General features: G+C 42.0%; 1 protein-coding gene across 1 annotated transcript in view; it reads right to left on the reverse strand.

The window, feature by feature from the left end:
• Positions 1-367: 367 nt before the first annotated feature.
• Positions 368-12,151, reverse strand: part of CNTN2 (contactin 2) — a 43,367-nt gene continuing 31,583 nt past the window's right edge. Inside the window, exons 17-22 of the mRNA XM_015419338.1 lie at positions 11,026-11,260; positions 10,656-10,771; positions 10,187-10,373; positions 6,126-6,238; positions 3,841-4,009; positions 368-477 (exon numbers count right to left, since the gene is read on the reverse strand). Of these exons, the coding sequence (XP_015274824.1) occupies positions 368-477; positions 3,841-4,009; positions 6,126-6,238; positions 10,187-10,373; positions 10,656-10,771; positions 11,026-11,260 (930 nt within the window). The remainder of the gene's footprint in view (positions 478-3,840; positions 4,010-6,125; positions 6,239-10,186; positions 10,374-10,655; positions 10,772-11,025; positions 11,261-12,151) is intronic.

Raw genomic sequence — 12,151 nt, forward strand, 5'->3', positions numbered from 1 at the left:
TATGTTATTTACCTGCTTTTTTAAAAAAAGATCAAGTTTTAGGAGTCCGATTATTTTTGTACATGGCTTTGTAAGGCAGAAAAATCTACTGAATACAGTACTATGAGACTTCCAGTTTCCAGAATTCACCCTTTTGTTTCTTCCGGTAAAAAAATCTTTGATTGGTTAAAGTCTCATATCTTGTATGAAATGTTCTGTTTTCTAAAAAAGAAAAAGAAAAAAGAAGGTAAGTTTTCCTCTTGAGTCCTTTTCTTCTAATGACTCCCTGCTGTGCAGCTGTGGTAAAAATGTGTAGTCCTGGTGGTAAACTGTTCCTGCTAGCTTAGGAGGAATCTTATCCGGTAGCCCTCCATTATAGCGACTGGCATCAGAGCTCCAAGTAACCAATCAGGACCAACATTACTACAGGGTGAGTCAGGGAAATCACAGTATGTGCTACTGGATGGCCTGCAGATTTTTCTACCATCATACTTGTACCTGCAAGAAAGAAATGGCTCAGTTTAGTTACAAAAAAAACAACCTTATTTTTTAACAAACCAAAGAGGATTTGTGGAAAGTTTAGAAATTGCTGATGTCTTTGAATAACACTTAAATGTTGCTGGCTGCCAGCAGAAGAAAAGCATTGGTTTAGCAGCAATCATCTCAACACTGCTGTAAATACATGCTGGTGACTGGGTTCCAAGTGAATTGCACCTGGAATTGTTTTGAGAGATCATAGGACAGAAAGGGGTTTGCCAGTGAGGTCATGAAAACACAAGCATCCAGGACCTGCCTATATCACCACTTGGATTTGTTGGTGAGGTAGTGATGCTGTCCCAAGCTGACATTTTAGAAATGGTGGTGTTCGGTAAATGCTTGTGTAGGAAATACTTCTTTACACAGCAAGTGATTAAAATGTGGAAATTGCTGCCCAAGGATATAGTGATGGCCTCAGGCAGAGTCAGCTTTAAAAGGGGATTCGACAGATTAATGGAAGATAGGCCTATCAGTGGCTACTTACTATGGTGACTAAAGGGAACATCCATGTTCAGAGGTAGTAAACCTCTGCCTATCAATGCCAGGAGGCAAGATCAGGAGAAGGCCTCAGCCTCTGTTGTGGGACCTTCAGAGGACCTGGCTGGCTACTGTGTGAGACAGGATACTGGACTTGATGGCCCACTGGTCTGATCCAGCAGGGCTCTTTTTATGTTTTTACCTGGACAGCTGACAAGGGTACATCAATTTTCCCACAACAGCCATCTCTTCCTACTACAAGGAGAGTGTACTGTGCCTTAAGACAGACCACAAAGAAGGATCATACAGGGGTAAACACCAGCTTAGCAATGATATAGAGTGGCTCTTTTGTAAACTGTGACTGGTTGCCCATTTGTGTTATTAATACTGGAATTATTCTGCAATACTTAGAAGCTGTTCTGAATAAAATTCTGAAAATTGGTTGAAGAAATATCACCATTTACAGTTGGTTATGAAAAATGTGTAATAGTTTTTCTTATATGTCAGTGCTATATTCTTGAAGAAGATACCTGAAATAAAGATTACAATCCGCAACCTTCACTTTATTGAGAATTCTTTATTGAATACTTTGTTACAGCATATTGAATACTCTTTGTTGTATACTTTATTGTTACTTAACATACTTATTCTACATTTATACAATTTCCAATATCATTCAAAGCCTTTAGCATTACTGTGTGGGAGGATAGTGTTTGAGGGTGTGTGGGTGTGTATAGCCTGTTGGAGAGTGCTGCTTGTTTGAGGAAGTGTGGTTTCTGTTTGTCTCTTTTGCCTGGGTGTAACTGATTGCAGCTTTTAGCAGTTTTGCCTGGGGCTGACTGCTGGCCCTGCCCTCTGCTGGGTGAGCTTTTAATTATATTAGGCTCCCCCTTGCCAGAGGCACAAGCCTTGGTGCGAGTCGAAGTGAGAGCTAAAGGGCTTTTGCCCTGTGGCTCTTAGCCTGGGGATCGGGCCTGGGGACCCTATAAGAAGTTAAGAAAATTGTACATTGTTGTGCTTGTTTCCCCTTTTGGCTCAGGTAGCCATTTGGACAGTTCTCTAAGTTTCAGGGAACATCAGCACCCCAAGGTATTTCTAGGTGAAAGAATCCACTTGGGGAAGTGATGATGAATGCTCATGGACCATTTCCAGTCACCTGCAGGGAGTGTGCCATGTTTGTCTTCCTCCCTAAGGACAAGATGGACTACATTTGTCAGAAGTGTAAGTTCATAAGGAATCTGAGAGGAGAAGATTTGAAGCCTGGAGGAAAGGATTACTACTCTCCATGAGATCAAGGAAGTTGGATCCAGGCCAACACTCTGTGTTACACAGTGGCCAAAACTCAGGTGCCATCAGGAGGTCCACCAGCAGAGTCAGAACTCCACAAGCCTTCCCATCATTGTCCCCCAAGCACCAAGTATACAGAGCATACCTGCCCCAGCCATAGTATTCCATCTATACCTTGTGGCTCCATATGTTAGCCAATCTCCTCTTGAACCTGTCTATGTGTGTAGCCGCCGCCACTTCCTGTTGCAGTGAATTTCAAGTGGTAATTAATCTTTGGGTGAAGAAGTACTTTGTTTAATCTGTTGTAAGCCTACTGCTGATTAATTTCATTGAGTGCCCACAAGTACTTGTATGGTGAGAACGGGAGAAAAGTACTTCTTTCTCGACCTTCTCTATCCCATGCATAATTTTGTAAACCTCTGTCATGCCACCTCTCAGTTGTTGTTTCTCCAAGCTAAAGGGTCCTAACCACTTTAGCCTTTCTTCATAGGGAAAGTGTTCCATTCCCTTAATCAGTTGCCCATTTCTGCACTTTTTCCAAAGCTATAATATCTTTTTTTGTGGTGCGGTAACCAGAATTGTACACAGTATTCTAAATGAGGCCACACTATTGATTTGTACAGGAGCATTATGACACTGGCTGATTTGTTTTCAGTTCCCTTCCTAAGAGCCCTCAGCATAGCATTTGTCTTTTTTATTGCTGTCGCACTCTGAGCTAACATTTTCAGTGACTTATCTACCACGACTCCAAAATCTCTCCTGGTCAGTCTCTGCCAGTTTGGACCTCATCAACATGTGTTTATAGTTAGGATTCTGGTTCCAATCAATGTTCCCTCTAAGCTGTGGAGTCTTGTGAGCAAAAATTCTCCTTTGTGAGCTCTTGGCCTTACAGTTGTGAGCGAGCGATTTGGCTACCGCATAAATTAGCTTGCTCTGGAGCCATCGTTCCTGAGCGAAGACAAAAATGTGTGAGCTGGAGGCTAAAAAACTGTGAGCTAGCTCACACTAACTCAGCTTAGAGCGAACACTGGTTCCAACGTGCATTACTTTGCACTTGCCCACACTGAACCTCATTTGCCACACTGATGCCCACTCACCCAGCCTCAACAGATCCCTCTGGAGTGCCTCACAATCCTCCTTGGTTCTCACCACCCTGAACAACTTAGTGTCATCTGCAAACTTAGCCACCACACTGCTTACGTATCACAGCATTCTTGAGACTGGATTCCAGGCCCCTTGTCTCCCAGACCAAAATGCACTTGAGAAACAACTGAGAGTAGTTTGCTAAAGAACTGATTTGATGGTCAGACATGACCATCTCACTTTCTACCCAAGGAGGGAAACTCAAGCTGCCATTGCCCCTTCAACAGAGCAAGAAGAAAAAGGACCTTGTACCAAAGCCTTGGTTCTTTTCCAAATGATGCATAAGGAGAGAGAATGAAGTAAGGCAATGAGGAGCAAAGTAAAGCTTTCTTATTTTCCTTGATAAGTTTGTCATCTGAGATTGTCCACTCTTATATATAGCTGAGAATACATGAAGAAAGAAAAGGAGAGACACACCGCTGTTTCTGAGGATGTGCACCCGTGCTGGGACTCCATCTCCACCTGGCCCAGTTGTCCTAATTTGCACTGAAGCATGAGTGAAGTCTTCTGGAAAGGGAACTTCAATCCGATTATTGTTGGATATGTACAGTTTAGGAGTGGAGTGTGAGTCCTGCTGGTACAGCATCTATGGCAGAAGCATCATTTGGGGCTTACTTTTAAAAGTCAATTGTCAGGATTCCTTCCCCCCAACATATATATTTACAAACCTGTAACCGCAAGAGTGATGCCCCTATTTCTCAACTCTGAGGAATTCTCAGTGTGGTTTTATATATATATATCGATTTTTCAAATGTGGCCAGGGCCACACTTACCCCAAACATATTTTTCTGTAAATTTTTGCACAAAAATTTGAAATCTTTAAAAAATATTCCCACAAAAGTAAAATAGCGATTTCTGTACAAGTCATCACAGGAGCCTGGGAGCCATGCTGGAACTGCCAGCAGCACAGCCCAGAAGCCATGCTGGACCCAGTGGGAAAGTTGGGGGGGGGATTCCCCCCTGCGAGTCTCATGGCCTCACACTTGTGCATACATAAAAGGAAGCCAAACAACTGTACAAAGGGCTGCAGTAAGAATCTAAACTGACTACACATCCTAAGAAATTGAAAAATTCCGACAGATGCAGAAGCAAAGTCCCCAGACCCTGATCTGACAAGAACAGCCAACCACACAAACAGTTATTTTTCAGGGGACCATATGTCCAATACATCGTCTAGGCCTTTTGGCCCAGCTTCTGTGATAGATATTGACAGGATCCTGGGATCTGTGAAGGCCACTACTTGTGCCTTGAATCCTGCCCATCCTGGCTGCTAAAATTGTATAAGGACCACATCAATGAGCCTTTGGTGTCTATCACTAACTGTCACGAAATTACTAATTCAGGGCACTTTCCCTTGTTCATTCAAAATGGCAGTTATCTATCCTCTACTTAAAAAAACATTCCTACAGAAAAATGACATGGCAAATTATTGTGCAGTCTCTAATCTGCCCTTTCTGGGCAAAGCGATTGAGATAGCAGTGGACCAACTCCAGGTCTTTTTGGATAACTCATCTGGTCTGGCTATGGCTCTGGTGATTTTAATTGACAAATTTTGTCTAGACCAAATCCATGCATCTTTGTTGCTTCCACTGGATTTATCTGCAGCCTTTGATACAGTCAAGCATGCCATCTTCTTCAGGCATCTGGAGGCAGAAGTAGGTATCAGGTGATGTGCTTTGGGATCATTTGAATCATTCTTCACTGAGTGTGGTCTCTGAAGTCTGGTTGCCATTGGAGACCAGTTGTCATCAGTGTCTGGCCTATCCTGTGGGGTTTCACAAGGTGCCATCCTATCTCCCCATGCTATTCAACCTCTATGTAAAGCCCACAGAACAAAGCTTTCATAATTTTGGGGTAGCCAGTCATCCGTGTGTTGATAATACCCTGCTCAATATCTCCTTAACCAACTCTCCTAGTAATGCAGTTGAGGTCCTGAATCACCTCCTGTCTGCTGTGCCTAAATGACTAAGAGTGAACATGTTGAAAATAAATTCTGACAAGACAGAGTTAATGCTCATCGGGAAGTCAGAGATCTAGAAGGATATTGTGCTTCCCACCTGTGGTTCAGGTGACCCTTGCTGACTCGGTTAAGAGCCTAGGGGTTATACTGGGTCCAACGTTACTGCTAGAAACAAGTTAGTGCAGGTTCAAAAGATGCATTCTTCCAACTCAGTTTAGCCCAAAAGATGACTCCTACACACACATTGAGTCAGCTGAACTGACCACATAGATCCAGGCCATGGTAACATTGAGACTAGACTAGAATGCATTCTACATCCCCCAAAATCAGCTCAGAGACTTCAGTTGGGTCAAAATACTGGAGGTTGGTTCTTATCAGGAGGTAGGTGTTGGTTTATAGTACTGTGTATAGTGCATACTATCTGTTGCTGTATGTATTATCCTACTATGTACTTTCTGCATTGTTTAACATGTCATGTTAATACTTATGTTTTGTTTCAGATTTTGGCAAACTTAATCATATTACACTGCTTATTGCATGACCCTTCCTGTTGATTGTATTGCCTTATACTGTGTAATCTACCTTAAATCTCAGTGTAAAAAGTGGACTATAAATAACATAAGTTAATTAATTAATAAATAACATTGCCCTGGATTAAGAAATAATTGAGAATACTCTTGAGGCCATTATATTGCAATTCAAAAGTTTAAAATCCCTGAGCCAAGAGAAAGATCTAAGTTACCTTGTACCCAGTGACAGCAGATTCATTTGTCATTGCAATCACAGGATCCCATTTGATGCTTACAACAGAGCCAATAAATTTCCAGGAGATGTTGCCAGGTGTCCTTGTTGGTGCTAGAAGATACACACACTGGTGAAGAGTTTTACAGAGGCAACAGAAAGCCAGCTAGAGGTCTCCAGTCTGTGTTTGCCACCTAACTTATGAACCAATGAACCAGCAGAGAAACTCTCTTGCTCTCCAAATCATCTTCTCAATCATCTCTGCCTTTCTTTGCCATCTTTGCTCTTCTCTTGACACTGGTTTTGCTTTTGTTTGTCTCTCATTCTAGGGTCATACCTTGCCTGTCTTTTTCACTTGCTTGTCACTGCCTCTCTCCTCTTGTGTCTCTCTGATACATATGCTTTTCTTGCTAGTCTTTTACCACCACAACCATGATATATTCAAAGTCAGGAAAATATTTTTTTGAATCCTGTTGACTACTTGGTAAATGGAAAGGCTAAGGAAATCACCTGTGGACTGGTTATCACAAGGCAGAGGTGAGGCAGCTCTCTGTGAGAATAGATTTTTAATACCATTAGAGATGAGCAATCTGCCAGGTGTTAAGTTTATTACTGCAGAGCACAATCTTGCCAAATCAATGCCACTGTAATCTGGATGGGTCATACCTTTCTCACCCCCGAGAGGGTAGAGAATGCTGTGGGATTGGCTACTTTGGGCACCAAAATGTAGTGAGCCAGTCCTGGATAATCTTGGTGGTGAAAAGTACCATCGAGTCACAGCCCACTTATGGCGACCCCACAGAGTTTTCAAGGCAAGATACGAACAACAGCAACCCTGGACTCCCTTGGTAGTAAACCAGGGCCAACCCTGCTTAGCATCCAAGGTGTAACGAGATCAGGCTAACCTGGGCCATCACCATCCATCTTAGAAGGATACAATCTCAACTAAGTATTTTTGGAAAAAACAATGAACCTGTAGCGATAACATATTTCATCCTTTGCTTTTTAAAAAAGTAATGACTGAATCCATCCTCTAGATGTTCCCTTTCCTGATAGCCCTTAGTCAGACATGCATGCACCACACAACATATGTGGTCCTACATGTAGACAAACCACCATGATGCTTCCTGGGGCTACACATGGAGACTAGGTACACTCCTATTTGGGATCTGTGAGAATGAAGCATGTTGCATTTTTGGAAGATCCAAACGTTTTTCTTGTAGATTCAGATTAACCATATCGAATACCACCAATTTTAACAACAATTTCAGTAAAAATGGTTAATAAAACTATTTCCCCAAATACGGGGAACATATTCTTCAGTTGCTGGAATAGCCAAAATCTTTTTGTAGGTTCATATTCACTGATACTGAGCTACCTTCCTTTTGATGTCATAGCCCTGACCTGGATGGCGCAGGCTAGGCCGATCTTGTCAAATTTGGATGTTAAGCAGGGTCGGCCTTGGCTAGTATTTGGATGAGCGACCTCCAAGGAATAAATTTGGATTTATGGGAATGAGTATTTAAATGGAACTCTATAATTGATAATTTTACTATTTTCCATCAGAAGTTTGCCCCATGGTATAAAACCATCATGAAAGATAATTCCAGAGCTTCCTACTTGGTCAATTTAATAGCTCATAACTTAAGAATGGCATTTACAGAGTTGCGCTTCCAAACAATGCCAACTGAGTTACTAGAGGTTGCTATGCCAACATTCCAATTGACCAACATATCTATCTGTGTGGCAGCTCAGTGGAAGATCTGCCACATTCTTTTTTGTCCTGCCCTCTGTATTCAGGTCCTAGGAATACATTCCTGGCCAAGATTTTGGTTGATCTACAGTTTTTCTCAGATTCTGAAAAACTAGCTTTTATGTTTTTCGATGTGGAGCCTTCTGTTTCTTACAGACTGGTTCTTTTTGCCCTGGCAGCCAGGAAGATCAGAGTGAATAGTGCCTTTTAGAATGTCACCAATTGAATCGTTCCTGTTGTATTGAGCTGAATGTGAGTTGAGGTTTTAGAATTTTAACTTTGTTTGTAAATAGGTTTCAAATGTTTTAATGTTTCAAATATGTTTTAATTGTGAAGGCCAATGGCCGTGAACAATATAACTTAAACTCAGCTTAGTATTTGGATGGGCAACGTCCAAGAAATACCAGGGTTGTGATGCCGAGGCAGGCAACAGCAAACCACCTCTGAAATGTCTCTTGCCTCAAAAACAAGTCTAGCTCACCACTTAGTGGTGCATAACGCTAAAGAGCTAGAGCTTCCGGCTGCCAGACAATCTGAGAATCTCCTAGCTATGCTACACACAATGCCATATGATAATTATTATTTATTTTGATCTGGTGTTTGGCAAAAATATGTCAAAAGGACACCAGTGTTTGAAATATTGAATACGCCTGCTCCCAGTAACATCTGAGACTTTAGGTTCTCTCTATTACTATCTGTAAGAAAGTTGTAGGTAAGCCAATTTTTCTCTTCCACATTTATCTGGAAGATGATCGGCGTTTTCTTATATCCATCCTATTGTTTTCTGGTCTTCCTGTGAGCTGTAGCTATTTAAGGAAGCCTTTACAGCAGGCCTGAACAATTTGTGACCCACCAAGCTCAACACAGCAGCCATATATTTTGGTCTGCTAGGTGCCTGACAACATCCTGATAGAGGTTTATAAAACTATACATGGGGTTGAGAGAGTGGACAAAGAGACATTTTTCTCTCTCTCCCAAAATACTAGAGCTTGAGGGCATCCAATGAAATTAATGGGCAGTAGGTTCAGGACAAACAAAAGGAAATACTACTTTACATAGAGAGTGATTAAAATGTGGAATTTGCTGCCAGAGGATGTAGTGATGGCTACAGGAACAGACAGCTTTAAAGGGGGATTAGACAGATTAATGGAGGATAGGTCTATCAGTGGCTACTAGCCATAGCAACTAAGGGGAACCTCCACATTTAGAGTCAGTCAGCCTCTGAAACCCAGAGCCAGGAGGCAACATCAGGGGAAGGTCTCAGCCTCTATGCTCTGTTGTTGGCCATCCAGATGAACTGATTGGCCACTGTGTGAGACACGATGCCGGACTAGATGGATCACTGGTCTGATCCAGCAGGACTCTTCTTATGTTCTTATCCTGTTTTGAAGTCCTAAACAGGCAGCAAAATGCAGGTAGCCACACCCCCTGAAGAAGGCCACAAACATTTGGGAGGAGGATATGCTTGTCCTGATGTCACAAGTTGCACAAGTCCTCCTTTGGAGGAAAGAGCATTATTTATTTCTTTAAAATTTCTATTAGTTGCCTTTCTCCCTTGTGCAACTCAAGGTTGCACAAGGCTTATGATATAAATAAAATATTATACAAAACACAACAAGAACAACAATTATAAAACCCATAAAAGTCACAGTTTAAAAACTCCAGTTAGGAATGTCAATAGTAAAAGCCAGTTCAATCAAATGCAGTCCTAAATAAAACCATCTTCAGCTGCCCCCTTAAGATTGAGGCCATGCACACACCCCTGTCGAGGTTGTTCTATAATTGTGGAGCTGCCACTAAAAAGGCCCTCGCTCATGTAGCCACCAAAATGTGCTGTTTTTCCTCTAATCTGTACATAATGTGTTTTTCATATTGCATCTCTTAAACCTTTCTGTCTTGCTGTGCTAGATTGTTACAGTGCAGTGGCCATTGGGGGGGAAAGTATTATCTGAAACACATTCTAAGCCATTTTATATTTTGAATGGTACAGCATTGGTCTTGCACTGGAATCTCAACATTACTCCTGAAACTTATGGTTATTCCCCCCCCCTATTTTTAAATTCATTACTTCTTACAAAATTCTCACTTATATCTTCTTATGTGTGTGCAAACCTGAATATAAAATAAGCTCTACTGGATATGAATGGGGCACACATTTCTTTCAAAAACACTGTCAGTAGTGGCAGAAAACTATCTGATGTGTCAGTTAAGAAGGTGTGAAAGAACCTGCTAAAGACATACACAGCATATCCACTTGAAAGATATAAAACATGCATGTGCATATGTTACCAAATCTAACAGCCACTCACGTGGTTTTGTGGTTGTGAAACTGGTGGGGAGACTGGCTGGCCCTGTCCCTGCCCGGTTGTAAGCTCTGACTGTCACATGGTACTTTGTGTTGGGGTTAAGTTCTGTCACATGTGCCGACTTCTCAAGACCGGCTGTCCTCACTCTGTCTGCAGCCTCCTCCTTGTCGCCATGTTTCCAGTACCGGATCTGAAGCCAGAAAAACAAACACGTCTGAGTTCCTCAGGAACTGCAGTATTTCACTAGTTAACGCTAGACCATTTATTCTGGAATGGCCATCTTGGGTGTTTCACAAGAGGGGATTCTGCTGTATTACAAGGCTGGTCAGACTGAGTTGGGGAGAGGGAATCTGTTTGAGCATTAAGCAGTTCTGGCAATTTCAGCTATACCAGCCCAATCCTTCTTTGTGAAGAGGGTGAATGTGAACCAAACTTGAGCATTGTTCCAATTCCAGTCTTTCTTATTACTTACCTCATAGCCCAAAAGGATTCCATTTGTGTCACTTTGCTCCACAGGCTCCCATGAAACATCCATTTCTGTGGCCAAAACTCCCTCAACTGTAATGTTAGATGGAGCCACTCTTGGTTCTGTCAAATTACAGTGACATTAGTTTACTTAAATTAGCCTGTAATTACAGATGAATCTCATCCAGATCCAGCCTCAAAATATCTAGGCAAGGATCAGAAGCCAGACATTTGGTCTGTCATTTAAGAATGACAGGAAGCATCCCCTAATAATGATATTGAATAGTTTTATTAGGTGTTCTTGGGAGAATGAGAAAGAAATGCAGCTAAGGTTTAGCAATACTTGAACATCAGCTACCCCTATGATCCAAGCATACCTTCTTCTGCAGAGTAGACAATGGCCACCAAGCTTTCTGGTCCTTCTCCTTTCCTGTTGAAGGCCCTGATCTTCACTTCAAAGGGTGTATAAGGTGCAACACTCTCATTGCGATAAACATAGTGCAGCGATTCTGCATGGGGCACTTTTGCTTTCTTCCAGGTTTGGGCGCCTTGTTTTCGGAAAGACAGGATATATCCAAAACCATCTCCATTCTGGTACTCCCGGTGCATTGGCTGAGATACATATTGAGACCAAAAACTGAAGTCTACAACCTTGGTCGGGGTGCATATTGTATATTCATATTGCATGTTACAGATTAATGTCTATAACATGCTACCAGGGAAAACGAACAAGAGGGCAACAGGGACTAAAATCTCAGCAGGAGCACAGGTTGAAATTTAGTGTATATTAATCTATAGGTCCCAGTGTAGACAAACAATATTCGTATGGAAAACACACACACACACACACATACACATGCTAGATCATTACCATCTTCATTGCATTAACTAATTTACCCCACCCGTTGGCAGATTTAGAGCCAGAAAACTTAGTCACAACAGAAATGATGGCTGTCCATGGGAAGTGATCCCTGCCTGATCTGTAAAGCTCAGAATACCGCACTGTGTAATGCTCAGCTGCCATGTCTGGAGTCTCTATGTCCCTAATCCATGTTCCTGGCACCAGAAAGAAAATTGACAGCAAAACTCCAATTGGTAGGCACTTCCAAATGCTATGAGACGCACAGAGATCACTTGCCATGGGGAAGCTGTTTTTAGTGGCAACCCCATGCTAACTAGAATGTGTCTAGACTTCAATCCTAAGGGCACTTTCCTTAGAGTAAGCCCCACTGAATAACACGAGACTTACTTCTAAGTAGATGTGCTCAGGTTTGCTCTCCTACTGCTCAGCCAGTACACTATGGAATTTTCTATAGTGTGTCTGGGTGTGTATACACACATACATACACCTATGTTAATTTATAGGCAGGAAATCATCAGTTTAGGTCATATGGCCACCATTAAAATGCTGTTAAAGATCTATGTTAACTTGAATGTGTGTATTTCCATGAAGACACACCATACAGCGTTTACAGAGGGACAAAGTGAGTTGTTGAATGCAAC

Source organism: Gekko japonicus, unplaced genomic scaffold (assembly GCF_001447785.1).
Source record: "Gekko japonicus isolate JY-2015 unplaced genomic scaffold, Gekko_japonicus_V1.1 scaffold276, whole genome shotgun sequence".
In the NCBI taxonomy this organism is placed as follows: Eukaryota; Metazoa; Chordata; class Lepidosauria; order Squamata; family Gekkonidae; genus Gekko; species Gekko japonicus.